General features: G+C 50.3%; 10 protein-coding genes across 10 annotated transcripts; 4 read left to right on the forward strand and 6 right to left on the reverse strand.

Moving 5' to 3' along the window:
• Positions 1-2,725: 2,725 nt before the first annotated feature.
• On the reverse strand, positions 2,726-4,536 carry Asppvi_007641 (amino acid permease; the record flags this gene model as incomplete). Its single annotated transcript, XM_043303525.1, has 3 exons — positions 2,726-4,058; positions 4,119-4,230; positions 4,290-4,536. 3 exons carry the CDS (start codon positions 4,534-4,536, stop codon positions 2,726-2,728), a joined length of 1,692 nt encoding a protein of 563 aa, XP_043159460.1.
• A 1,350-nt stretch (positions 4,537-5,886) lies between these two features.
• Asppvi_007642 (cytochrome b-c1 complex subunit 10) lies at positions 5,887-6,193 on the reverse strand (the record flags this gene model as incomplete). The annotated part of the gene is made up of 2 exons (XM_043303526.1): positions 5,887-6,070; positions 6,180-6,193. 2 exons carry the CDS (start codon positions 6,191-6,193, stop codon positions 5,887-5,889), a joined length of 198 nt encoding a protein of 65 aa, XP_043159461.1.
• Positions 6,194-7,464: 1,271 nt separating this feature from the next.
• Positions 7,465-9,852, reverse strand: Asppvi_007643 (putative disulfide isomerase; the record flags this gene model as incomplete). The annotated part of the gene is made up of 4 exons (XM_043303527.1): positions 7,465-7,830; positions 7,885-9,408; positions 9,468-9,549; positions 9,611-9,852. The coding sequence occupies 4 exons, from the start codon at positions 9,850-9,852 to the stop codon at positions 7,465-7,467; spliced, it is 2,214 nt and encodes a 737-aa protein (XP_043159462.1).
• Positions 9,853-10,417: 565 nt separating this feature from the next.
• Positions 10,418-11,259, forward strand: Asppvi_007644 (complex I NDUFA5 subunit family protein; the record flags this gene model as incomplete). Its single annotated transcript, XM_043303528.1, has 3 exons — positions 10,418-10,962; positions 11,024-11,128; positions 11,184-11,259. The coding sequence occupies 3 exons, from the start codon at positions 10,418-10,420 to the stop codon at positions 11,257-11,259; spliced, it is 726 nt and encodes a 241-aa protein (XP_043159463.1).
• An 832-nt stretch (positions 11,260-12,091) lies between these two features.
• On the forward strand, positions 12,092-15,002 carry Asppvi_007645 (coatomer subunit beta'; the record flags this gene model as incomplete). The annotated part of the gene is made up of 6 exons (XM_043303529.1): positions 12,092-12,109; positions 12,226-12,288; positions 12,344-12,365; positions 12,421-12,452; positions 12,512-13,780; positions 13,839-15,002. 6 exons carry the CDS (start codon positions 12,092-12,094, stop codon positions 15,000-15,002), a joined length of 2,568 nt encoding a protein of 855 aa, XP_043159464.1.
• Positions 15,003-16,170: 1,168 nt separating this feature from the next.
• Asppvi_007646 (serine/threonine-protein kinase) lies at positions 16,171-18,463 on the reverse strand (the record flags this gene model as incomplete). Its single annotated transcript, XM_043303530.1, has 6 exons — positions 16,171-16,368; positions 16,424-16,788; positions 16,846-17,261; positions 17,317-18,085; positions 18,211-18,354; positions 18,442-18,463. The coding sequence occupies 6 exons, from the start codon at positions 18,461-18,463 to the stop codon at positions 16,171-16,173; spliced, it is 1,914 nt and encodes a 637-aa protein (XP_043159465.1).
• A 1,142-nt stretch (positions 18,464-19,605) lies between these two features.
• Positions 19,606-21,292, forward strand: adaB (chromatin-binding transcription regulator ADA2; the record flags this gene model as incomplete). Its single annotated transcript, XM_043303531.1, has 3 exons — positions 19,606-19,698; positions 19,772-21,166; positions 21,224-21,292. 3 exons carry the CDS (start codon positions 19,606-19,608, stop codon positions 21,290-21,292), a joined length of 1,557 nt encoding a protein of 518 aa, XP_043159466.1.
• Positions 21,293-21,736: 444 nt separating this feature from the next.
• Positions 21,737-22,645, forward strand: Asppvi_007648 (enoyl-CoA hydratase/isomerase family protein; the record flags this gene model as incomplete). The annotated part of the gene is made up of 2 exons (XM_043303532.1): positions 21,737-21,965; positions 22,053-22,645. The coding sequence occupies 2 exons, from the start codon at positions 21,737-21,739 to the stop codon at positions 22,643-22,645; spliced, it is 822 nt and encodes a 273-aa protein (XP_043159467.1).
• A 446-nt stretch (positions 22,646-23,091) lies between these two features.
• Positions 23,092-24,258, reverse strand: Asppvi_007649 (mannitol-1-phosphate 5-dehydrogenase; the record flags this gene model as incomplete). Its single annotated transcript, XM_043303533.1, has 1 exon — positions 23,092-24,258. One exon carries the CDS (start codon positions 24,256-24,258, stop codon positions 23,092-23,094), a length of 1,167 nt encoding a protein of 388 aa, XP_043159468.1.
• Positions 24,259-25,903: 1,645 nt separating this feature from the next.
• Positions 25,904-26,879, reverse strand: Asppvi_007650 (SUR7/PalI family protein; the record flags this gene model as incomplete). Its single annotated transcript, XM_043303534.1, has 3 exons — positions 25,904-26,221; positions 26,316-26,702; positions 26,760-26,879. 3 exons carry the CDS (start codon positions 26,877-26,879, stop codon positions 25,904-25,906), a joined length of 825 nt encoding a protein of 274 aa, XP_043159469.1.
• Positions 26,880-27,798: the final 919 nt, after the last annotated feature.

Raw genomic sequence — 27,798 nt, forward strand, 5'->3', positions numbered from 1 at the left:
CCAACTGCCTATGTGAGATGTCTGAGGTTGATAGCGCGATGCGTGATGCATCCCACTACCCGGGATGGAGAATGCAGCTCGCCCAATGTGGCGGTCCAATCCCGGTAACCCGAAGGGATCCAGCTCCACTTGGAGAAGCCCTGGTCCGCTCATCGAAACTTCCACGGAAGGACAACTCAAATGGTGGTCTAACCGTCCAATATGCAACTGGCACTTGGCGGTGTGGCCTAATCTGTACTCCTTTACCGTATCATATCCCGCTGAGTATGATTCTTTTGACAATTTCCTCAGTAGGATTACTATTGTTTCATAATTTGGTTTGATTGCTTGGCCTTTCAGCAGAKAACAATTTTCACCGAACTTTGGACAACTCATCAAGGTATTGGGACCGGGAGTTACATGGCTGTACTAAGCCATGTTAACCGCTCGAGACGTTTCTCTTTAGTCCGTACTCCATCGTTCGTTGCGTAATGCGAATCTTCAAATAGCCATTGTCCCAACGAAACAGGAGCGGATTGCGTCTGATGCTATTTGCCCCTAATATCCCTAAGCTTCATCAAAGCTTGACTGACAAAAGCGAAAGATCCCGCAGTCAACCACCTCTCAGATCTCTACCTACATGAGTACAAGTCATTCAGTCCATCACGAAGCCTTCCGACCCATCCGGGATTCTCTCGGCCCAGGGATGCCCTCAGTAGTTTTGCCCTGTAAGATGGACCGGAGTAAAGCCGAAGACTCTGTCTGGATCGCCCAGTTTTCAGGTCCATCACGGCAGCCAATGAGAAAATTTACAACCTTCCAAGGCGAATGCGCCACACACCTCATGCCAAGCGGAGTCTTGACTTGTTTGGGTAGTTGTGCGCGCAGAATTTGTCTGATTTGTTGAAGGGTTAGGTAGGACCTGCCCTGGCCTTAGCACTCATGGTGTTTAGCTGTTCTTGGGGTAATCTTGCCTGCATAGCTGAGTAATCAGCTTATCTGCATATTGCTTATGCTTGGATGGACTTGTCAGGGAGTGAGCCCCGCCAACGTCATTGTTTACAGGGTCTCTAACAATCTACAGTTTACTTTGTCGATCATCTGGATACATAGCCTACCTTAGGTGTCAGCATTTAGTATCATACGAGGGATTTCTTGTGTTCTAGTGTATCAGATCGTCGACCTCAGCCGCCTCTTATCATCGCTAGCCGTGTCATAAAGTAACAGAAACGAGGAAGGTACTCGCGTACCGCGCAACCCCTCAGGCCATGTGAGTTGACCGTGGCCCTCTCTCTGCCTCTTGACATTAAGGAGTCGAGATTAAGGAGTACAGCGTAGATACAGAAATTATTGCCTAAGAGAATGCCTCAAATGTATGAGTTCCTCCGTACAGCTAATTACCCCTTTTCGCTCTATTCTGACAAAGTCGCAAGGTGCTAATAAGCTAATAACGTGGAAGTCCTACCCCTCCAGGTCATAACAAATACTCCGTAAAGCGAGATTTATACTGAACCCCTGTCAATCCTGAGACCGAAATGGCGCAATGATCGACAAATCGAGTAAACTACACGCCGTGGGCAAAATTATACTTTCCTAGCCTGGATCATCTCACTGAGCCCCATGGTTGGATAGTTGATAGTGTGTTGCAATGGACCCCACGATAGCTTGTAGCCTGCAGCCTGTAGCCCAAGCATGTGGATGCCGCGCTTTCAGTGAGAGGATAGCAGTCTCCCGCATTGCATGTGCGATGGAGAACTCTGTCGGATGAGTTTTCGGCAACATAAGCACGGAATAAAGCTTTGTGAATTATAATTGTCCCGTGTGAAATAACAGTTGATGAAGTAATAGTAGAATCAGCTTAACTTGCCCCTGAATTTCCACAAGTAAATGAAGATAGATCTGATACAGAGTAGACAGAGAGCTTACTATATTTATCGGTTTCACAAGTGGACATTGGCCAGCTGGATCACGCTGATTACTTTATATAGACAGGGACACGGTACGGACGGGAGGAACGGGGACAATCAAATGGGCTGCATGAGATCCATAGTTGAATGCAATATCTCTATTACAGACTCACGACTGGACTCGATTCCGCCATGCGATCCATCCGCTGTAATCTAGATTCCTTTATTTTGACTACGTTGCCTTCTTGCTATGTGGGGATTTGACCACCTGCAGATATTCCATGTTTCCGGGATGGAATGAGGAGTGCGGAGCTTGCATTAAACCAGTGGAATTGCCGGTAGAGTGCATTCATGCATGTTATTGCTAACCTCATCATATGCTCCCAGTGGCTAGGGGGATAAGCTGGGTGGGACCTTTGGTTAGATGGATCGCAGCAGAATCGTGTATCCTCGAGCAATGCAGTGTTAAGATTAGATAAAACCGTGGCATTCGAATGCAAGAACGGGATATATATATACATATGCTGAGGAAGTCTTGTTCTGACCCTGTGGTGGGCGTAGGAACAATATCTTTAAGGGACCTCGTCTTCTGGCCGTGGTTCTACGTATTGGGGATTCAAGACTGTTTGAGTCGCTGCCCTATTGATGTGCATATATAAATCTCGTTGCTTTTGTAGACAAGACCAACAGTCGCTTGGTTGTTACATGTAAGCTCTTGTGAAAGGATGTACTTGTTCTGGTATGCCGCATTCCATTAGAAGAACATGAAGAACATGCAACATACGTAGGTTATCAAGAGTGGTAAGAGAAATTACATGATAGCTACAGCTACCGACAGACTACATATTCGAAGACTTGCTCGCTGCATCATCTTGACTTTCGCTCCGTTGATCCTCCACCTCCACCCCCACATCCGCAATCGCCTCCACGCCATGGATAACATGCTCCACATTGATCTTGGGACCCTTGAACCACCTGCGTGCGTCTATGACCCACCAGATAGTCACCGCCAGCATAGGCGCACCCCAGACCAGACATGTCCAGTTCATCTTGTCAGGTGTCAGATCCGCCCCCCTCACGCTGGGAAGACACAAAATGGGCACCATCAACAGAACAAACAAGACGCCGAGCCCTCCAATCGCCGGACCAAATGGCCCCAGGTGCCAAGGCCCCTTTTGGAAGCGGCTCCCCACGAAGAACACCCGGATTGAAATGGGTATGGCAAAGGCGACGAACTGTGCAATGGCGCCAATGGAAAACAAGGCTCCGATAGCCACATCGCCCGCCAGAATAAGAAGACACATCAGAATACCCAGGACAGTGTTGAGGATGACGGCGTTAACAGGGGTTTTGGTCCTCTCGTTGACCTTCTTCCAGACCCGTGACAAAGGGAAGCAGTCGTCACGAGCGTAGGCGTAGGTCACCCGCGACGCCGCAACCATGCAGCCTTGGCCCATGGAGAACCCGCAGACAATGGTCAGTCCGAGAATGGCCATGGCTGTCTTGCGCGGCATGACTTGCAGCAGGTACGATGCCCAAGGTTGACCGAGATCCGAGTCAATTACGGCCTCGATGTCAAGGACAGTGTAGGCGACGACCAGCTGCAGAAACCAGCCCATGAGCCCGCCGACCCCAGAGGTCATCACAATGGCACGCGGCGAGGCGATATTTGCATTCGAGCATTCCTCGCTCAGATGGAAAGGAGAATCGTAGCCTGACATGGTCCAGATGACACCGACAAAGGTCATGAGCACAGCTACGCCGTCCGGAAACTCCGTCCCGTTGGTAATGGTGCCCCATACCTCTTTCGACGGCTTGAATTTTGGTTCATTCTTCGTACCCGCAGGAATGGCAATGAGGACGACAACGAGAGCCATCATGTTGAAGGTCGAACCGTATGAATTGAATCTCGCGACCCATTTGGTCGGCATGCTACTGATGAAGGTGTGGATAATCATAATCAGCGTCGTGAGGAGGAACGTCTGCCAGCTGGTTGGGACATAGTCCGGGTTGGAAATCGAGGCAGCAGCCAGAATCATCGCCGCCAATGCAAAATCTACCGATGGCGCTGCTGTGATTTGGCCAATCCAGTTGGACCAACCTGTGAGCCAGGCTGCAAAGGGTCCGTACCCTGGAGGTGCGAGAACTGCCGCTGCGTAGTACAAGCCACCGCTAATACTCTTAAGTCATCCCATTCCATCGACGATACAAAGCAAAAATCCAATAACGCACCTTGTCGGCATTGCAGAACATAGTTCAGCCATTGCCATTGCCACACATTGAATGAAGACCATGGCAATGATCCACCCCCAGACCATGCCTGCTGTTCCCGCATAACCCATTCCTCAAGTCACAGTCAGTGCCGGGCAGATGTACCATGATAGGAGAGCGACGTGTTATTACCATAGTATAGAGTGCTCGCAAACGAGGGAAGTAGCCCTAGCACGGCAAAGCTGACGCAGAACGTAGTCCACAAAGAGAACTCTCGCTTGAATTCTTGCTTGTAACCCAGGGCCACAATCACCCGCTCATCCGCGTCCATCTCATGATCCGTGTACGGGATATGGCCGTTTGGCAATACAGACGTGACAGGATCGTGGTCGACATCTTGATAAATTGCCTGTTTTGAAGCGACCTTAGTAGACGACATCGCGTCTACTTCAAGTCTAACTGCGGGTCTTGCTCGCGTCCACGGAGGAAAATATTGTGGTAGCAGAAAGGACGAGCTCAAGGCGTCTCGTTACCTTTATTAAAGCAGACGAATCCAGCCTTGTGTAACCGTCAAATGTGGTTCTGATGATAGCACCTTGCATGAGCTGACAATTGTCGCTCAACGAAAAGACCAGGATGCCTAGCAGTAGATATAATCGTCCACACCGACCATAAAGCCCCCCCACTGGCACCAAACCAAACCCTTGGGCCATTGCTGTCGATAATGAGACAAAACTACCTGGGAGATAACGTGAAAGATTAAGGAGAATGAGGGGAAGAGTCCGGAATCTGATACGCTGGCACATTGGTCACGCTGAGCTCTCGACTATCTGAGCTGCGGCGGGATTGTCACCAGCAAGGGGCGGGTCCTATTGGAGTGTCATGTCGAATAAGAATAAAGCCCCCACCATACTGCTGGTTTATTTCTTAAAAGGCATGGATGACCTCGTAGATATCCTATACAGTCATATGCATTAAGGCAAAGCTTGGCGGAGAGTCCATACTCGAGGAGGAAACTTCAGGCGGCGGTGATTCACAAAAAGCTTGGGGAAAGATTCGACGAGAAGGTCAAATGGAGATTAACGAGCTAGGAAACATCAGAGTAGAACCCCTTATCAATAACTCGAATTGACTAAACTCCGTTGGACTCGCTGGAGAGTCGCGTGGCTGATAAGAGGAAGAGAGATACGCGTGCCAGATAAGCGCTCCTGTTCGTTTTCGTGGGATGACGGGGAAATGGGAGTCAAAGCGGCCGGAAGACGCTGATTTATTGGATCATCACGTTCTCTCCAGAGCAGAAGTAGCTCGACTTGAGCTGTTCGTCAGGTTATACCTGCCTATGTGGGAAAAGAATCGAGAGGCTTGATGGGATGATACTTGACGGATGATGACAGGACATACCTAAATTTGCCGTCGGTGCTGAACTTACCCGTGCAGTAAAGACCTCCAAACAAAGACTCAGGTCGCTGGTACTAGTATAATATTAGGACCCCGGGACAGAGTCGAAGAGATCGTAGTCATAATTATATGTTGCTGTTGCTTGCCATTTTGAGCCTTATTTCCGTGCCAAAGAAGGAAGGAGAAGGAGAAAACTTGATGGTGACCAGGCGTGTCTATGTGCTATCAAAAACCCATCGCTATTCTACACAATACAGTACCGATTCCTTGTTTTCACCACTGAGCCGGTAACGCAAGCAGATGACCAACCATACAGGTGGCATTTCGGGTCAAGGAAAACGGGCGGAAGTTGCAAGACGTTTAGAACGGCTAGTGAACGGTCAGCAAATCGTCACAACAGCCTCTTCCTTGATTCAAAGGTACGTACGTTGTCCTCGGCAGGGATGCTGCGGTCGAAGTACTCGTCAAGGAAGGGAACCTTGCGCAGGATGTCGTTGCGCACGCGGGGCACTTCACCGAAGAAGAAGAGGGCGAAGGTACCAGCAGCAACACCGAAGGTGGCAGCAATGCTAGCGCTACGGATCAAAGCATATTAGAATGGAATGGCAATAAAACGAGCGCGTAGGTTTTCCGGAAGCCTGTCCGCTCATATATGCATCTTGAAACACCAAAGGTGAGACTCACTACTTGGTGGCCATGTTGACGCTCACGCCCCCGAAGTGGGCAGGAACATAGTACCTAATTTTCATCGAGCACCACAGTCAGTAAAGTCTTGTTTCCATCGTTCGTCTGCGACAGCCAGGCTGTGCTTTTGAATGACGAAGGCCCATCCAATCACCAGTTCGGACATATCAATGGAGGCCAGATCACTTGTCAATGCCAGAGCCATTGACCCACATTCTGGGCAGTTCATAGGCCTCGCCCGAATACCAATTGCCTCCATGCAAAATGTAGGGTATCAATTCTCGAAGGGGTTCTCACTTGGGAGCGAAAGGAGAGCGGTAGGCCCCAGTAGACTGGGATGCAGCGCGACGGAGGGTTTGCGAGAACTAGAAAGGCAGTAATTCGTCAGCAATTGAACGCTCTCCCTCTTCTTCGAAAGCATCGGGGTGGCATAGCAGGCCGAAGGCCGTAGTTATGCGGGTAAGCATCATTCATGTTCCCCTGGCAAGCGTGCTGAAAAACTCAATCGACAAGAATCGTTCCCATACAATACGTACCATCTTGATATTACTTGAGTATAAGTACACACGGCACGAACTACTCCAGCGATGGAATGACAACGAGAGAAATGGTTGTTCGACGAAAACCGAGAGGCTCCGATGTTGCAACTTGCGGTGCAATCCCGCAGCCAATCAGCAGGCGCAAAAACAATCACGTGACAATGACAGTATCAAATAAGAGGCTTTGGATTTCCGATTCTTTAAATACCTACCTTAGGTAGAGAGGTGGACAGAGCCAAGATGACCTAGATAGATGGACATCGACAAGACATTATGAATCTAAACAAAAATGAAGCAGACAGGGCAGGAGTATCATGTGTGTAGAGTCTCGATGTTCTCCCAAGTTACTCAGATTATTTTGTGATGACATCCATGAATATCAGATTGACGCTTCGCACCATCTGCTCCCTGTTGACAGGAAACAGACGTGTATTTCATTTGCATAGCTGTCTATGTGTCTTTTGCCCGCCGTGTATTGACAAAATCCCACAGCAGGTTTCCTTTGTAGAGTGCACCACATGCCCAACACCGCTTCAATCAAAATCAAACAAAGTCAACGATAATGAGAAAAAAATTTGGGTTGTATAAGGGAAAAGAAGATGAGAGAGTCATCCTCCGTGTCAAAAGCAGAGACCCATTTAGTGATTACGGCAAAAACAAGGAAGAAAGCCAATATGGAGATACGCAATAAAAAACAACACAGGGAGAACAAAACATAACTGTACAATGCGCTTGATGCTGACGATCTAATCGACCTTTCCGGTGCCGCCCCCGTTCAGTAGACCTTCCTTGCCATCGAGACGGAAAAAGCCGGCACTGTTGCTCTGAACTGCACCGAGGATGCCACCACGACTGAGACCGCGCTTTGCCAGCCTGGCTCGAGCCAAGTAAGTGACGGCAACAATGCTTATGGTCAACAATGCGACAAAAATGATGGGGTGGCCGGAAATAAAGGACCGGGTGACGAAGAATACGTATTCGAATGTTCCGACTGTGGACTTAGGCTTCAACTTCGACGAGTCGGCAATGACCAGCGGAATTGTTTCGAGAATGGAGGTTCGCGAGGCCATGATCGGAGCTCCACTAGAAGTGGCGTCCCAGTAGCGTCGGTTCTGTGGAGATGCGGTCAGTAATGGCAAATATAGCACTTCTCGAATGATACTTACATCCTGGTCGTTAATGATGACCCGTTCTCCGTTCTCAATATCGATACCAAAAGTGGTCCTCAACCACCGTTCCCAGAACTCGCCATCAACCCAGGCAAATCCAACTTGCTTCTTGTCATCTTCCCGGATGGAAATCCGCATGTTCTTAGCAGCCCGCAAGGCACGTTGGTCATTGCGGTCTTCTGCCTCCTCAATACGTAGCTGCTTAGCATCCCGAAGTTCTTGTCTCTCCAATCGGAACAACTGGGTTTGTTTGTCCATCCACTCCAGAGCGGCGCTCTTTAGTTCTCTCTTGGCAAGGATAAAATCATCCGAGCGACGCCGGCTCAGAATCCCGAGAACGACATATCTCCCGTCCATGATCTCACGGGCGTTAGAGACTGTAAGTTCAGGGACAATAGGCAGCCAAACGGAGCGCATCCAGCTCAGAATCTGTCGGACGTCCCGCATATCCTTGGGGGCCAGAGCATTGTAGTAACTGGGGCGTCCATCTCGGGATACTAAGAGACGAGGCCAGGTTGTGATCTTGAACCGCTCGGCAAGAGCCGCACTGCTTGTCTTGACCAATTTGGCGTGACCCACTAAGCTGAGAGTCAAACGTTCCAAGGCCTCAAAATCTTCCGAGGTCGTTGCGTGGTCGTAAAAGTACAGGAAGATCACTTCTTCCTTTTCTTCCAGCTCTTTGAATTGAGCTGCGTCGACATCTTGAACACCAGATCCAATGTCCACAGCCTTCTTCGCGTAGTTGACCAAATCGCCAAGACCACGTAGACCAGTGTATTCAACTCGTTCGCCGCCGCGGAAGAAGTACATTGTCGGGTAGGCGTTCACCCGAGCGTCCTTGCAAAGCCTGGGTTCTGCGTCGCAATTCACCTCTCCAACGTTGAGGACATGCTGCATCTCCCGGGCCATTCCCTGCCAAACAGGGGCCAGCGCTTGGCAGTGATGGCACCACGGAGCATAGAACTTGACGAACCAGGGATCTCTGGTAGTCGTGACCAGCTTTTGGAAGCTCTCTGCTGTAAGAGGAACGGATATCCCTTGAGGGTTCGCAGGCGCGGATGGTTTCGAGTTTACCTTAGGGGTAGCAGATTTCACCGGAGCCTCTGCGCCGGCGAGCTGAGCGACATGTTCATTATGCTTCTCACCAGCCTTGACTCCCGCCACACGGTCCTTGTCCTTGGCGGCGGGGATATCCGGCGCAGCTTCCGTGTCTACCTGTTTGTCGCCCGGCTCGGGAAGCTTTACGCCTTTCGGAGGACGAGACCCAGGTCGGATTGATTCTAGCTTGCCTTCCACGAACTCACTTAGACCTTCCATTGTCTTAGCACCTTCAAACTGTTCAACCAGTTTGCCATTATGGTAGAGGGAAAATGTCGGAAACCATTTGACGTCTAGGCTCTTGCAGAAATCCGAAAACGCAAGACAGTTCATCGAAGCGAAGTGGAAGTTGTAAAAATTTTGAAAGGAGTTAAGGGATTGAGAATCGGAGGGCTCGGAAGAGGAGGATATCGGTTTCGATGTCTAGCGCATGTTAGACAGTAACCAAGTACGATCGTGTCGAGCGTGGATAGAGCACTCACATAGTAGTATTCGTATAGAGTCTGCCATGTGGGAGCGATCGCCTTGCAATGGGGACATGACGGAGAATAGTGCTTCACAAACCTGTTGACCTGTTAATAAAACTATGACATGGGTCACTGCTACGGGTATAATATAGACAAACCAGTAACCGTTCTTGGTAAGCTCCTCAAAGCTCTCTGGTGTCAACTCTTTCAGGGGCGGCACTTCGACGCCATTGAATGTTGTCGACGCCGGCCCCGACTCGGTCTTTTCAACCGGTTCCGCTCTTTTGACGAGGCGATTGTTCGCAAGTTCGAGACCATTTGCGATATCGGCGGAAGGAATGGCAAAGGTTCGGATAGAGAGGAGCGAAAGGAGCGACCACGCCAGCAACGAGGACCTCATACTGGCAGGCGGTCAAGGCCAAAGACCTGAAACTATAGCTTAACGCTGAAAAACGAAAGTTGAAACTCGTTGAAGAAGAAGGATAGAAGTAGGTTTTCACAGTAGGCACATTGGATCAAACTCAACGTTTATCGAACGGCTCAATCGACCAGGCAGTGTCAGGGCGCGAAAAGCAGTGCAACAGAAGCGACTGCTTATAATAGAGAAAACTGAACGAACTGCGAACTGCGAACTGCGAGATGATTTTGATCCTCAGAATGGATGAGAAGGCGGGTGAGTTGACGCCCCCTTAGCGCGTTGGCTGATAAAGTCCAAGTTGACCTCAAGTCTGGCCATATGAATTAATTCGCTGGAGGGAACTAGACTGGTTACTGCATTATGAGGCCCCGGAGTCTTTGTTTCTCCGCTAACCGACGGAACCTCAACCTTCGTGCGGTCACTCCGCAGAGACACCCTTGAAGATAGCAGATAGTCCGTCTATTGTCGAATCCCTAGGCCATTGGGGGTGAACACTGAATTTCTCTGGGCCGATTTTCTTCTATCTCCTACATATCCTCAGATCACTATGAGATCCACGTTTCGGTTGCTGGCCAACGTCAAGTCGGCCCGGTACTTGGAGCCCTTTGCTCCTACCGGCTTGACCGGCCTTGTCACCCACCCCAGCCCTCGTCCCACCCTAATTCACCTCTACAGGACCACCTTGGAGAACTTGAAGAGCTTCCCAGAGTCCTCCGTCTACCGGCAATCCACCGAAGCCTTGACACGCCGCCGCCTGCAGATCGTCGAGTCCGTTAAGCCCCCAGGTTATGATGCTTGGCTAGAGCGCGTGAAAAAGGCTGTCAGTGCCGAACCCGAGCGCTTCGCTTCTCTCCGCCTCGCCGATGGAACTTATGCTGGATTTATGCGCGATGACGGAACCGACAATCCCCGGGGTGAGGAGTGGGATGGTGAAGCCCTGGAGCCAACTACCGAGGGACCTGCTCGTACAGCGGAAGAAGAAGCACGGTGGCACAAAGCTATTGAGGAGGCGACTGCCACACAGGCGAAAGATTCAGACTTTGCTACCGAACAAATGAAATGGGAGAATGAGCCAGCCCTTGAGGCAGAACAGTACGTTGACCTACGCCCTTATTCTGCGGTCACTAGCAGTGCAACTGACCATAGATCGCAGGGTTGCCGAGATTGAGAAGCAGATCGGTGCTGGTCTGATCGAGGAGGTCATCCAGGTCGCTGAAAATGAACTGAAGCTTGTTGACGAAATGTACAAGTCTAAAGTGTAAGTTTTTGTACCCACCCTACCCCTCAGGGAGCTGATACTTAATAATTTACAGGTKGGAGGAACTGGAAGAGAAGCCTCGCCCGGGTCAGTGGGTCTATTTCGATCGTGTTCCCCCTTCTTCGCCTTAATAGACTTTTGATATCTCGCACATTACTCGTTTGAATCAAAATTACATGTATTTATTAGCCAAAGTGGCCCTACATTAGAATGGGCACCCATTTGAGACAATAACAACCGTTTCTACGAGGTCGAAAATCCATTACTGGTCGTGGTTGCGCCGCATGGGTCCTACACGCTGAGGCCTGCATGACGAGCCTGGATATGGAGTGATGATGTTGCTGTCCTCTTGGACGACGAGTCCTTGCGTGGTAGAACTCGGCACATACCTCCTGGACTCATTGAAGGACGGGATCATAGTTGCCGCTTCAATTTCCTGCATATGTAACTCTTTGTGAGGATGCACATTGAGCATATCGTCAAGCGAATGAGTGGGACTAGCCCGTCAAGTTCCCTCAGCACATATGACGTTCGTCGATGTGCGCATTTGCGCACTTAGATGATGCCGAATCTTACTGGAAGATCATTTTGGATTCTGAACAGCTGGTTGCGCATCATGATCTCTGAATATAGGTAGATATCCATGCCCTGGAGTAAGAACCAAATAGCGTAGGCGGTGAGCGGTGAGGAGTCGCTAGCCCATTCGAGATAGCTGGCGGGAATCCGTTCCCTTGTGGACACATCGCTGCCAGTCCCTGAATGTTTGTGACAACTTCACGGGCCATTCTGTCCGGGGACCTTTGACCTTTTATTTGTTGACCATATTTTCAACACATTTTCTCTCACTCAAGCCCTCTGCAATCCCAGACTGGGCTGTTTGAGCGGCTCGTGGCCCGGTTTCCGCTTCCTTCTCTAGGCCGCACCCCCCGACGCCGCACATAGAGTCTCCCCCCCACATACAACATGAGATTGGATGTCAAGGTACGCAGGCAAGCACTCAAATACATATACGTCTACATGCCGTCGACTCGATACCCCGGCTTGCAATTGCTTGAATACCCATTGACATAGTTGCTGATTATTGTTGCGATTAACAGAGACAGCTTTTCGCCCGCTCGGAGCGGGTGAAGGGCATCGACTTCCATCCCACGGAGCCGTGGGTGAGTACTTTTTTCGGTGATTCTACGCTCTTATACCATGCTGACCTGCTATCAGATCCTGACGACTTTATATAGCGGTATGATAGCGACCTGAGGGGTTGCAATTGCAAATGCGCTGATGAAGACATACAGGTCACGTATACATCTGGTCATATGAGACTCAGGTGAGCTGCACTGAGAAGACCCTTTTGTGAAGCTCGACTGACGGATATCTTCCCCCAAGTCAATTATCAAAACTTTCGAGCTTACCGATGTCCCTGTACGAGCGGGACGATTCATTGCCCGTAAGAACTGGATCGTCTGTGGTTCCGATGATTTCCAACTCCGCGTCTACAACTACAATACGTCTGAGAAGATCGCATCGTTCGAAGCTCACCCGGACTATATTCGATCGATCGCTGTCCACCCCACGCAACCATTTGTTCTCACAGCCTCCGATGACATGACGATTAAACTCTGGGATTGGGAGAAAGGTTGGAAGTGTGTTCAAGTTTACGAAGGTCACAGCCACTATGTAATGGGCCTGGCCATCAATCCGAAGGACACGAACACATTCGCTTCTGCGTGCCTAGATCGCACTGTCAAGATCTGGAGCCTGGGCTCCCCCCATGCTAACTTCACTTTGGAAGCTCACGAGACCAAGGGTGTGAACCACGTTGACTACTACCCGCAAGCCGACAAACCATATCTTCTTACGACTTCTGATGACAGAACCGTCAAAATCTGGGACTACACGACCAAGGCACTCATTGCGACCTTGGAAGGTCACACAAGCAATGTCTCATTTGCCTGTTACCACCCTGAATTGCCGGTTATCATCTCCGGATCTGAGGACGGTACCATCAAGCTATGGCACGCAAACACATACAGATTGGAGCAATCATTGAGCTACGGTCTGGAGAGAGCGTGGTGTGTTGCGTATCAACGTGGCCGACAAGGTATTGCTATGGGTTTCGATGACGGTGCGGTGGTCGTGAAGATGGGACGAGAAGAGCCTGCTGTCTCGATGGATGGGTCTGGCAAGATTGTTTGGGCAAGACATAACGAGGTGGTATCGACAGTTATCAAGGGTGGTGACCCCAGCATTAAAGATGGATCGCCGCTTTCCCTACCCACGAAGGAATTGGGCTCGTGCGAAATTTATCMTCAGACACTATCACACTCTCCCAACGGGAGATTTGTTTCGGTTTGCGGCGACGGAGAGTACATTATTTACACTGCCCTTGCATGGAGAAATAAGGCTTTCGGTCAGGCTCTGGACTTCGCCTGGGGTTCAAAGGACAACAGCAACGACTATGCCATTCGGGAGTCACCGACCAGTGTCAAGATCTTTAAGAACTTCAAGGAAGTAACCGGTGGCCTCGATGTGGGATTCCAGGCCGAAGGACTCACCGGGGGGGTGCTTCTGGGTGTGAAGGGTCAGGGAGGAATTGGCATGTTCGACTGGGAGACTGGGAACCTTGTACGCCGCATTGAAGTTGAACCCAAAGCTGTAAGTCTAAGAACGGAAGCCCGGTTCTCATATCGCATCTCTTAACCAAAGTTGATAGGTCTACTGGTCTGAGTCCGGAGAGCTGGTCACACTTGCGTGTGAAGACACTTTTTACGTTCTGCGATTTTCGAAGGAGAACTACATCAACGGGCTGAATGCTGGCGAAGCCGATGAAGATGGTGTTGAGTCTGCTTTTGAGGTTGTCACCGACGTCAACGAATCTGTCAGGACAGGTCAATGGGTTGGAGACTGCTTTATTTATACCAACTCGACAAATCGCCTTAATTACCTTGTTGGTGACCAGACCTACACAATCTCTCATTTTGACCAGGGAATGTATGTCTTGGGTTATCTGCCTCGCGATGGTCGTATCTACCTTGCCGACAAGGATGTCAACGTTGTTTCCTTCGGCTTGTCGCTGAGCATGGTTGAGTACCAGACAGTCGTGCTGCGTGGCGACATGGACATGGCCGCGGAACTGCTCAAGGATGTTCCTCAGGACCAAATGAACAAAGTTGCCCGCTTCCTCGAAGGTCAAGGCTATAAGGAAATGGCACTGGAGGTGGCCACCGATCCAGAGCACCGCTTCGAGCTTGCTCTGTCGCTGAACAACCTCGACACCGCTCTTGAAATTGCCCGTGAAGCCAACGTGGAGCACAAGTGGAAGATCGTTGGCGATGCCGCTATGGCAGCGTGGAATCTTGCTTTGGCCGAGGAGTGTTTCACGAACGCGAAGGATTTTGGATCGCTCCTCCTTCTGCACACCGCTAGCGGCAAACATGCCGGTCTCCACCAGCTGGCCGAGCAAGCTTCTGAAGCAGGTCTCCAAAACGTTGCTTTCTCTAGCCTGTGGTCGCTCGGGGATGTCGATGGCTGTATCGACCTCCTGGTGCGGACCAACCGCCTCGCTGAGGCCGTTCTGTTCGCACAGACCTACAAACCGACCCGGGCTCCTGAGCTCGTTGTCCAGTGGAAGGCTTCGCTGGAACAATCTGGGAAATCGAAGATCGCTCGCCTCATCGGTGTTCCCCCCGGTGCTCCCGATGTCGTAGCGACAGACGACGATCTGTTCCCAGAGTGGGATGAGTACCTGCGCTTGGAGAAGGAAGGTGTCGTCCCTGAACCGCCATCGTCCGAGTCCCTGATCGACATTAACGCAGACGATGAGGCAATCGCCGGGAGTGCAGAGAATGGAACTGCGGAGGTGGAAACGGAGGCCTAGATACGCATCGCGGTGGGATGTGATAATGTGCGGAAAATGGGGTAATGTCGCTTCAATTTTTCAAAGCAAAGCTCGAGCGATTACCTCGGGAACGATTCTCTTTTACATAACTACCTAGATTTATTGCAGAATTTCTATTGATTCATTCTTCGCTTGCCTATTCCATCCATACATTCCCATTGTAGCCACCGGTTTGTGTATTTGTCACATGTTGATCAAGTTCATTGTTGACAATACCTTTCGTAAATGAGGCCAAAGAATTAGTCTCTGTATCGCAGGTCGGCGGAACCATTGATACTGATTACACTAATGGATTTGGACTGGCCTTAACTCGGGTCTATGTAAAAGCTTCCTAGAGCTTTCAACTTCACCTATAGCTTCCGCTTCTGGAGGCGTCCTTAGCGTGTTATGGTCCGCTCAAAACGGCTTGACTGCCATACTTTTGATAGCCGATTTCATGGAAAAAAAAATGTCATTGCTGTCTATGACCCAGTCATGTTCATGCTTTGCGATGGATGACGAAAGGCCTCCCAGGTGCGCTGAAGTGGCCCAGAAGGAAGAGAAACCAATTCACCAGATTGTAGAAAAGAAAACGAAGATGAAAAGTGATACCCCAAGTCAGGATTGTTGCATAGGATCAGACCAGCAGATCAGGGCGTTGGGAGATAAGAAACAGACAGGCTCACAGGTCATAGACTTCAGAACACCACTCTCAAACAGGGTTCGAAGTTGACTGTACGCTCTCCTCAACATCTTCCGGGCATAAGAAAAAGACGCCCAAATGTTATGTAGAATGCGAAACATGATGCGAGTCAACACGAATGAGAGACAGTAAAAGACTGGTTGGAGGTACCTGCCTTGACTTATCTCAAATGCAAGAGGAAAAGGGAAAAAACACAACACAAGCCGCTCAATTGAGATTGAGATCACTCAGAGGGAATAATTCCAAGAGAACTTGAGAATGCCATGGACTCCTTGTGCTAAAAGCAAAGGGCGCGAGAGGACAAAGGATAAGAAAATAGATGTGCCCGGAACTCAGAAAGAAGATGAAGGGAACGAGAAACGAAGGCAGTTAGAATTGTATCAAACAATTCCCCTTTCACCCGAAATCTGAAAGCCATTCTACCTCTTGGTCCAGGCTAGCCTGTTAGCAACACTGAAGAGCTGCTCACTCAGGAATGCTGCCGAAGGATGGATCCTTGACACTGCCACCGGCATCTCCAAGACCAGCGACAGGCCTGTTGTATGACCAGCCCGCGAACTGCTGCTGCATTGTCTGTGACAGAACTGGCCCATCGACGTACGAGTCCTGAGGTGCCTCCGAAGTGAATTCCGTGTCGAAGTTGGTCGTATCAGATGCGCCCATCTGTAATGGTATGGTCAGTGACAGGGCTTGGTAAAAACGGGAGATTGATACATACCACATTCGGTCGGAAACTTGGCTCGTACTTCCTCTGAAGAAGCTTTCTCCAATCAATATTGGCGAAGAAATGGTGCGACTTGATCTCTGCCGCGCCGTTTGCGCCAAGACGACGCTGAGGATCACGATCAAGCAGCCTCGTCAGAAGGTCACGGGCAGCCGGAGGAACGATGTCGCTGCTGGGGAAAGTCAGGGGTTCTTGTAGAATCTTCCGGTACATGTCGTTAGTGTTCTCGTCATAAAACGGAGGAAGACCAGTTAGCATCTCGTAGAGAAGAACACCCAGAGTCCACCAGTCGACAGTTTTCGTGTAGCCGTTGCCAAGCAAGAGCTCAGGCGCAAGATACTCAGGAGTTCCGCAAAAGGCTATACGACCTATCAGCCATTGAATGGGAAGAACAATCTTCAAAATAGGCGACTTACTGTTCGTCCTATCTTCGTCCTTCATGTCCAACTTGCAAAGACCAAAGTCACAAAGTGCAATGTGGCCCGTGTAGTCAAGCAGGATGTTTTCGGGTTTCAAATCACGATAGATGACCTTGAAGCCATGCAGGCATTCGAGCGCACAGAGTAACTCGGCCGTGTAGAAACGAGCTCGGTTGATATCGAACCGCTGCTCCCGCTGGAGGTGGTGGAACAACTCTCCGCCATTGACGAAAGCGAGAACCAAGTAAAGCTTCTCGGGAGACTGGAACGAAAACTTCAGGGGGACGATGAAGGGATTGTTGATCTGGGCGAGCACGGACCGCTCCGCCAGGGTGTGTGTGACTTCCGATCGTGAGATGATATGGGCCTTACGAATGGTCTTGAGAGCGTAGATTCGACCAGTGTCTTTCTTCCTGTGAAAAAGGTCAGTACAATCATTAAAGAAGGCGTTGTCGGCTGAATACTGACATGACTTGCATCACCTTGCCAAAACTACCCTTACCCACCACCTTCAAAAGGTCAAAGTCTTCCAGCTTCAAGCTCCGTTGCTTGTTTTCGACAAAGGAGACCCCAATCTTGATTGATCCCGTACCGAACTGAAGGTCGAGCCACTCTGCGCCTAACTGACCCAAGTGACGCTCGTTATTTGCATGAGCCGCGGCTGCCTTCTGATTATCCTTCTTGCTGAGCTTGGGATCGTCCACATAGGGTTGGGCTTCTTCGAACCGAGGGAGAACTCTGACCGCACCGAGGAAGATGTCCTCGCTCCGACCGGCGCCAGGTCGAGCTGACGGGTTGCGAAGATATAGCTGGACGTTCAGTTCGGTCTTGCGAGACACATCGAACTTGAAAGCGGTGTTATCGCCGGCCCAAAGAGGATTCTCAGGTGTACCCGAAACAGCATCGACAAAGACCTGGTTCTTTTCGAAATCCAGAAGAGCGTAGGGGAGGTACTTGGTCGAGTAGCGACCGTGGATGGTTGGAGCAGCATTGATGCCACCGCTCGTGGACTGCGGACGGCCGCTTTGCGCGAACGAAGCCACTTGTCCATGGGTAGAGTGAGAGGAAGAGGAGCTGGGACGAACTGAACTCGAATAGTTGTTGTTCTGGAAGTGCGAAGTGAAAACCTGCTGGAAATGCGGGGAAAGTGCAAAGCCCCGCCCTTCATGAAGAGTGACTATCAAGATACCAGGCTTGACAGGGTCGACAGGTGGTGAAACGAGCGACTCCGAGGCATCTTACACCATGTTAGACACGATATATTTGTGTGATACAATAAGAGGGAACCTTTGGGGTAAGACAAGGGGAGAAAACAGCAGGCTATGCAGGGAGGGAGAGAGAAGGGACAGGGAGAGCACATACTGATTCCGTTGGAGTTTGTGGATGAAATACTCGGAGTCTGCGAAACTACCGGAGTCTCTTCGCCGGATTCACCTTTGATGGTGGATGTGGAGGATGAGCGGGTAAAGGTGTTTGTCAGAGGCGCAAGATGCGTTTCCTTCAACTCTGCGACAGAAAAACAAAAATATCAGTACCGCGTACAAATACAAGACATTACTATCAATAGGGAATGGGAAGACCAACTGAACATACTTTTAGTGAGCTTCCACGACATTGTGACGGCGAGTCTGGGGGAAGAGGTTTAAGGAGAGGGGTGATGATAAAAGAAGATAGATGGATGTCCTCGGAACGGAACCAAAATAAAGGAAAGGAGAGAGAAGGATAAGTCGATGATTGTTTTTAGAAACACAATCCCCGTTGCGAAAGTAGATAATTGAAATCAATCCAATGCGAGAGGATACTGAGTTGCCACAGCCACAGCGGACATGCAAGACACGGAGCGAATCTCCTAAGATGATCGATAACAGGCAATTGAGGCACAACACGGGGGTGAGGGATAAAGAATAAGGAAGGATGAGGGGAATCTCAAGGAAAACAACCAGGGCCGCGAAAGGGAGTCGTCGGTCGGAAAAGAAAACACGACCCCAGGTTGATGTTGTTCTGAGATAGTAAGAGAGGTCTAAGTTCAAAATAATAATAATAGGAATGAAGAAGGGAGGGGGATTAGACACTCCGTCCTACGAAGACCGAGACTTTCAGTTAGCCGTAACGTAGGAAGTACCTCCACAAGTTAAATGTCTCTTGACAGGCTGAAGAGGGGAAAGGGAAGAGAGTCCCCTGATTGGCTCCGGCGCAGCAACATCATGTGCCTTTATGCCTGAGGCCAGAAATTCTGTTTTGGGTACCAGTTGGGGCTGTGCAATTTTCCCTCAGCCCCAGTTGGTTGTTTCAGCCACAGGCCCGGTCGTCACCCACCAGATTCGGCCAATTCTAACTGGTATTTGCTGGAGACTACTCCATAGGTGACCAGAGAATCAAAAAGAGAGAGAGAGATTAAAATGAGCTGATCAATCTGAATCAACACAACAGGCCCCAAAATCTGGTGAATCGATCTTCATCTATCGTTCGCAATCACTGTCTTCCAATCACACTAGCCTATCTTTCCTTGTTATCCCAGTCTTGGTTTGATCGACCAGTCACAACTCCCCGCGTACCTCCGCTTCGGCTGCGGAGACCATACATATCCCTTTGTTATCAGCCTCACTGCCAAACCCCCCTCGACAACTTTAATTCTTTCTTTTGTTGATGACCTTCGGCCCCAGCGCACAATAGTTGCCCTCTCAGATTACTGGAGGGCTCATACGCGTGTTCGCAACGGAGCAGGGTTCTGAGGAGGATGATAGGAACTCACAATCGATGGGTGTAATACGGAAGAAGACCGCCTCACGCGGCACCGAAGCAGGCACCAAGTATCACTGTGATATCTGCTCGGCAGATGTAACGGCGACGGTATGAAAATTCTTTGATTGTCTGCTCGATGGAAGCATAGCAAGCGATAGCTGATTTGACGTGACGAGTGTAGGTTCGCATATCATGCGCCCATCCCGCCTGTCACGAATACGACCTCTGTGTCCCCTGCTTTGCGGCTGGTGAGAAATCGAAAAATCATGACCCTTCTACCCATCCGTACCAGGTCATCGAACAGAATTCGGTTCCCATATTCGAAGAAGACTGGGGTGCCGACGAGGAACTACTGTTATTGGAGGGTGCAGAGATATACGGATTGGGATCATGGGCGGACATTGCAGATCACATCGGCGGATATCGCACAAAAGACGAAGTACGCGATCACTACATCAGGACGTACATCGAAAGCTCTAATTTTCCCCTACCCGAACGAGCGGATCCCGATGATACGAGCCTACAAGATTCCATTTCCAAGGAGGAGTTCCAGGCCCGCAAGAAGCGACGTATTGAAGAGCGCAAGGAAGCGGCCAAGGCGGCTCCTCCTACGACGCCCAAGCAAAAACCTACTGCCAGTGTACCAGCTTGCCATGAAGTGCAAGGCTACATGCCTGGTCGATTGGAGTTCGAGACAGAGTTCATGAACGAGGCCGAAGAGGCTGTGCAACACATGACCTTCGAACCGGGTGCTGGAGAGACGCCAAATGGGGAGACTGATGCGGAGATGGAACTGAAGATGACCGTGGTTGACATCTACAACTCACGTCTGACTGCGCGGACGGAGCGGAAGAAGATTCTGTTCGAACATAATCTGCTGGAATACCGGAAGAACACGGCGTTGGAGAAGAAGCGCACCAAGGAAGAGAAGGATTTGTTGAACAAGGCCAAACCATTTGCGCGGATGATGAATCATGAGGACTTTGAGGAGTTCAACAAGGGCCTAGAGTACGAGCACAATCTTCGGTTGGCCATTGCGCAGCTGCAGGAATGGCGCCAGATGGGCATTGGCGACCTCAAGGGCGGAGAGAAGTATGAGCAAGAGAAGCAGCAGCGCGCGCAGAGACTCATGCCGCAGGGATCGTTTGATCGGTTCGCCAGCACTCGCCCGAAGCAGGCGCAGCAGCCTGAGCAGCCATCCGCGGCCAGTCAACTGACAACACCCGAGCTTCCTCTGCGCTTACAGAAAGTCCCAGGTGCAAACAAGGTTCCCGAGCCGGCCAACGTCCCCCTGAACGATTTCGACCGGGCTTTCGCCAGTAACGGAGACGGACTGAGTACACCCCAGCCCACCAAAACCAAGTTTGTGGTGCAGCCACTGAGCGGAGTGATCCCGTGGAAGCTGGAGAATGAAGGCGCACCGGATCTGCATCTCTTGACCAAGGAGGAAGTGGAGCTCTGCAATGTACTTCACATCCAACCCAAGCCATACCTGGTGATCAAAGAGACGCTGTTGAAGGAGGCGATGAAACAAGGGGGGAGTCTTAAGAAGAAGGATGCACGGGCTATTTGCAAGGTAGGATCCACATCTTTGTCGTTCCGCTCCGTTTACTAACAGAGCATGGTATGATAGATTGATACTACGAAAACAAGTCGAATCTACGATTTTATGGTGCACAGCGGATGGATCAACAAGGCGTGATTAACCTGGGCGGATCTTTACACGAGTTGATGCGTACATTTGATATCCAAGATCACTGCCGTGAGAGGAGTTCTGGCGTTGGCGATGGGTGAGGTAGTTCGATGAGTCCAGTATGGCATATTTGATGCGAGTAAATAGGTGTAAATATAGCTTCATTTTTACTATCATAATGATCTTTCAACAACTTATCCTTTGTATTTTTCAATTTGAGAGTCTAATGTACCAGATAATCAGATACTCAGATACTGTCACCCACCGCGCCGCGACTCCGCACATCACAGCTTCTCGGGCCTCGGCCTCTCCACATCAACCGATAGTCCAAACCCAGAGCTTCAAAAGGTAGCTCCATATATCCTCTCCCTCCCCCAACAACACCTAGAATCAACTCTCATTCCTCCTGCATTCGATCCATCAGAGGTCTCAAAGAATCAAAATCAATCAAAAATGCCCTTCACAACACCCCCACCCAACCCGCAACACGCAACCATCTCCTTCCCCTCCCCGCACATCCTCCTCGTAACCCTCAACCGCCCCCGCGACCTAAACTGCATCAACACAACAGGCCACCAAGAACTCAGTTCCATCTGGCAGTGGCTGGACGACGAGCCCTCGCTGCGCGTGGGGATCCTAACCGGAACAGGGAGGGCGTTTTGCGCCGGCGCAGATCTGAAAGGTACGTTACGGTGCCTTTCCTCGCACCTATTACCAAAGAGGAGGATGAGGATGAGGACATGGATGCTAATGGTATATGTCCCCGTAGAATGGAACAGCCAAGCTCAGTCGAACAGCACCCGGAAACCCATGCCGGAGGGCGGCTTCGGCGGTTTATCAAGGCGCAGCGGCAAGAAACCCATCATCTGCGCCGTCAACGGGCTGTGCCTCGGCGGTGGATGTGAGATGGTCGTCAACGCGGATATGGTTGTGGCCTGTCGGCAGGCGTTCTTCGGGCTGCCTGAGGTGCAGCGCGGGGTAGTCGCCATCGCGGGGGCGTTGCCGCGGGTGGTACGTACGGTGGGGCGGCAGCGGGCGATGGAGATGGCCTTGACGGGGCGGAGAGTCTCGGCGGACGAAGCGAAAGAGTGGGGGTTTGTCAATGAGGTGGTGGACGAGGCGAACCAGGTAGTGAAACGGGCCATCGAGATCGCGGAGCTGATTGCGGCCAACAGTCCCGATGCCGTGGTGGTGAGTCGGGAAGGCATCAAGTTGGGCTGGGAGGGAGTCGGCGCAGAAGATGGGAGTCGGTTGCTCGTCGATACCTGGTCAAAGAGGCTGTATGAGGGGGAAAATATCAAGGAGGGCCTGCGGGCGTTTGTCGAAAAGAGGAAGCCCAAATGGGTGGATAGCAAGTTGTGAATGTGACTCCATTTGCGTCGGTTGTCTTCCGTCTATGCGTACAAGCGATGAACTTTCAGTCTACAAAATACAAACTACAAGGAGAGAACAAATGCAATCAAAGAAATTCATTAGACTCGGTGCTTTGCATCCAAGTCGGGGTAACGAGGTCATGATAGTGTATGCTAATCCCATAATCCCAGTAATCCGTCGCGCCGACCAGTTGTTCGCCGTATCCCATGCGGTTCAGTATCCGTCCCGCGGATGAACCAGTTCAACGTCGCTTCGAAACATCATAACGTGTCTTCATGGACCGTTCACAATACGTAGTCGACTCGGGCCCTCTGTCTCAGGCTATTGTGGTCACGACGGAGTGTCAATGAGAACAAAGACTGGTTGGCGAAAGGGTTGCAAAGACGGTACGGATAATGAAAGTCGTCAGGTTCGTAATCAAGCGGCTCCAACCTCTACTTGCTGTCCTTCTGCACCTTGGCCACGACGTTCTGTACTGGCTCATACAAAGGATGGCTCTTTTCCAGTCCAGTCAGCTTGGCAGTGGCCTCATCGGCGGACATCTCCTTGAGGATCTTGGCCAATTCAGCGCTTTCTTCATCGCCGGGCACATTCTGGAAGCGGAGAGCCATCTCGATCGAGCCAAGCAGTGCATCAAACGGCAAGCCCTTCTCAGCGAGTTGCGAGGCAGGCCCGATGAAGCGCTCGTTGCGAGACAACTTGCGCAGGGGAGCCCGTCCTACACGCTCAACGTTGTCTTCCAGGAATGGGTTGGTCATGCGTTTGATGATGGTGTCGACGTAGTCCTTCTGCTCCTGCTTGCTGATCTCGTGCTTGGTTGTAATGAGGTTGGCGGTCTGGTCCAAAACTTTGTGGACAATCTGGCGGATCTCGGCGTCGGCAAGGGCGTCAGCAATCATCTTCTTGCCGCGCACGTGAGCGTAGTAGGCAGTCGTGGCATGGCCGGTGTTGACAGTGAAGAGCTTGCGTTCAATGTAGGGCTCCAAATGATCGACCCAGTGAATGGCAGGGATATCTGGATGGCCGAATTCGCCAAAAGGAGTCTGCTCCACCGTCCATTCGTAAAATTTCTCGATGCGGACGTTGAGGCCGGCGTTAGGAGGCTGGTTGGGGACGATGCGGTCGATAGCGGAGTTGGCGAAACGAGCACGCTCACTCATAGTGCTGAGACGGTCCTTATCGGTGTGCTGCTCGATGAAGCCGCGCAGGGTATCGGTAGCACCAATGGCATTCTCGCAAGCAATCACTGCGACAGGCTTGGACGCGGTACGAGCATCAATACCCTTGGCAATGACAGGAGCAATGAACTTGAGAATGTTAGGGCCGACGGCACAAGTGACAACGTCAGCGGTAGCAATCTCTTTCACAACGTCACTCTCGTTGGTCTTGGAGTTGATGGCACGGTAGTTGGTAATTTTCTTGGTTTTCTCGCCCTCTTCACTGACTTCAGCGACCTCATATGAAGGAGTGCTCTTCAGAGCATCGATGACCGTGTCCACCACGTCAATGAAGACAACTTCGTAGCCAGCTTCATGGAGAAACTCAGCGACAAAGCCACGGCCGATGTTACCACCGCCGAACTGGATAGCCTTCTTTCCCATGATGTGTTGGTTTTTTTGGAACTGGAGACGAGTTGGAGAAGTTGAAGAATGGAAGATCAGTGGGTAGAAGACGGGAAGAGTAACACTGAGTGTGAAAGGGTGAAGTAGAGTAGGAAATGTAAGAAGAGTAGAAGAGCAGAAGCGTAGGAGAGAGAGGGTGAGAGAAAGAGCTAGTCAGAAGATGAGAAAGGATCACGAGGAAGTGTCTGGATGAAGTGAGGGATGTGAGTGATGTAATGAAGAATGATGCAGAAGAGGGGAAGAGAGGCAGTATTTATCACAGCAACAACGAGATCAGATGCAGATGGAAAACAGAAAAGAGAAAGAGGGGAAAGAGCGATGATGGAACGAAACCCAAAACACAAAACCGGATTGGAAGGAACAGCGTGGATTCGATCGTGTATTGACGCTATTCACTGGAGCCAATTCCCAGCTGTGTTACATGCATACATCCTAAGGCCCAAAAGGGCTGAGGGGCTGTTAAATGGTGGGGGAGGGGTTGATGGCTGGTTACTACACCGGATGGCTTCATTTAGTTTGAATTATCTTGATTGTGGCTGATATTAGTTTAATTAGCATCCTTGAGATAGTCACATTTTCGTTGCACTGTGCTCCGTAGATTTTGCTTTCTAACCATCATCAAATGCTGTGCAGATTGTAGTAAATCGTAGGATAATGATTACATGACCGCTATACTGATGGTTCTCCACCTCGGATGTGGAATCCGCCTCATGGGAGAGAGTAGAAGTATGTACCGCACAAAGTAAATATTGAGACACCTATTCAAGGTGTATCCTAACGCAAATGAAGCGGAAAGGCCTCATCTTCCAGGGGACGGACCTCCATTAGCACATGAAACCACATCTCGGACGCTGTTGCTCCGGTGGTTCCCGCATTCCCAGTCCTATCCAAATCATGCATCATAGTAACTCAACTGTCTGCCTAAACTTCTTGGGCATCTTTGAATATGTTTTTTTGCCGGAGAATTAGCCCGTCCTTCCGGTGAGTTGATTCAAAGTATCCCGCTTCTACAATTTCCATGTCATGACTGAATGATGTTGTTTCGCGGTTCAACCATCAATTCCGACAAGTGGAGTTCGTTCATTGTACTACTACTATGTCACTCATTCGACGTTCTTCTATCATTAGATACTATCTACACGGTGAATCCAGAAATTTGAGCCTCGGACGTCATCGACTTAGTCCTCTTGATGATCAGCTACGCTCCACTACAGTATACCATCACTCACTCCTAGATAGAGAGAAACATTACGAAGTGGTCGTTGTTGAAGTCATTCGACATTGATCCCAACTGGATCCACTTATGACGTCGCCAACTGCCGCAAGGCCCAGTTATTTTTTCGCTCTGTGTGCTTTGATGGGCTGAGCCTGAAGCCCCAGGGGTCTCTACGGTCCACCAAGACGGCTCTACAGGCAGTGCTAGGCATTAGAATTGAATAGAATAGCGCTTCCTATGGGTCATCAAACTATATCCAACGAATACTATTTGCACATTCCTCCGTTCCTGGCCTCACTTCGTTTCTCCTCTTTCCGTCATGCATTTCCCTACCTTTCTCTTCCATTCTCTCACCACCGTAACCGATCCAAATTCATTGCTCCATTACCCCTGGCTTTTCCTCTTTCATCAATCCGTGTTCACTTTGGTCTTCACCGAATCCGAATCCTCCTCAAGATACAGGACCGGCTCCTTGGCCTCGTGTCCGGCTTCCGCCTCGGCCTCGGGTCTCGGATCAGGTCGGGAACGGTCGACGAGGACAAACAGCAGACTCGCGATCCCGCCGACGAGCAACAGCCCGACAGCCGCCCATGTCATGCCTAGAAATTGGTTACCATATCTGGCGGTCACACCCGAATTTTTGCCATGGTAGTTGACAAGGTTGACGAATTGGAATGCGATCACGGTTGCGACTATCGAGGCAATGCTGAGGCTGATGAAACTGATCTGTAGTACCGAGTAAGATTATGATAGTTAGCTTGGTTGCCATACAGCCTGCAATCGGGGGACTCGGGAGCCAGCCAAACAGCTTCCTACATACCAGAAGAAGAGACACCTCAGCAATCGTCTGCCGTGGTCCCCTGACTAGAAGAAACCACAATCTCGCCAGAATGACCAGACCGGCAGTCCCTACTCCAATGCAGTAGAAGACTCCCATGCTCTTGCTGGTGATCTGGAAAGCGTGGAAATCGTCGCTGACAGCGGTGGGCCATCCCATGTCCGCCAGCGAAGTAGTATTTCCCGTTTCTTTCAAAAGCACTTCGGACGGATTAAATGAGAAGAGCGCGGTACGATCCGAGCAACCCGTCAGGTTCTTTCGTTGGCCCGTCTCGTTGAGATCAAGGAAGCCCTCGCAATAGGACATAACGTGTATTGAGTAGAAATCGTGCATTCCGGGTTTCTTCGCTGCTAATGTAGATGTGTAGATCTGGCACACACATATCAGCAAAAGGGAAACACACMAGAGGGAAGACAGCCAACTCACTGTGAGAATGTCCACACCCGAGAGGATATCCTTCTTCGTCCCCGCAAAAAGACATAATATGCTCAGTATGAAGGCGATGAATGCGCAGACGGTAGGTAGGAAGATCAACAGTCGAGCCATGTTCGATGAGTAGCTTTGCGTTCTCAACTCAATGTCAAAGAGGAAATTGATCAACGGCTGCACTGTCTGACAGCCTGAGGACGAGGGACGACCCGTTTCATTTTGTATAGACTCTCCCCCAGAGTTCGAGCAAGACGATCATTCCTGGCGATGGCAGATCAACATTGAAGGCATGCTCCTGAACACGTGGTGGAAGCCTGGTCATATGTGCATTTGCGGAAACCACACCCGGATCAGTGACTACTGGAAGAAATATATAGCCGTGGAATGCTAGCAGTCAAAGTGAGATGTAAGTTCCGAGGGATGAGGTAGGCTGGGTTGGAGGAGTGTGAGGAATGTATGACCAGCCTCAGGCATGCCCGCTCACCAACTCAGCCCTAGAAGTGTAGTCTTTGTGGCCTCACCATTTCTATTTGACCATGAATCAGATGCGAAAACATACTAAGTTATAGTCCAGTCACTTGGAGAAATGAAGGGTTGATGGTAAGAATTCAGTTTGCTGAAGCCTTCAGAATGCGCGGGTCCAACCACCCCCAACCACAATTATTGGGCACAATCCTAATGAGATAAGCTCATTTCTGTTGAATTTCTGTCAACGCAAAACTAATAGACTCTAAAAATCAGAGCAGTATTGATCGACCATGATGTCAAGGTTCTACCAGTGGTGTTGTGCGGAAAATTTATGCGATTACTCTACCTGCCATTCTTCTGGTACACATTTTACCATCCTATCAGCCAGGTCACCCAATTTCAAAACAATCTTCTTGTTTCGTCATATCATCAGCTCCACCGTGTTGGATGGCAGATTCCAGTAGCATGTGAGCAACTGGCTGTCAAAGATCACCCAGTGTGCTGATTCCTTAAACCCGAAGATACTGGAGGCTATTGGCCATATATCTTGCCCTACACCCTAATCCCA

This window comes from Aspergillus pseudoviridinutans (assembly GCF_018340605.1).
Source record: "Aspergillus pseudoviridinutans IFM 55266 DNA, scaffold_5, whole genome shotgun sequence".
Classification (NCBI taxonomy): Eukaryota; Fungi; Ascomycota; class Eurotiomycetes; order Eurotiales; family Aspergillaceae; genus Aspergillus; species Aspergillus pseudoviridinutans.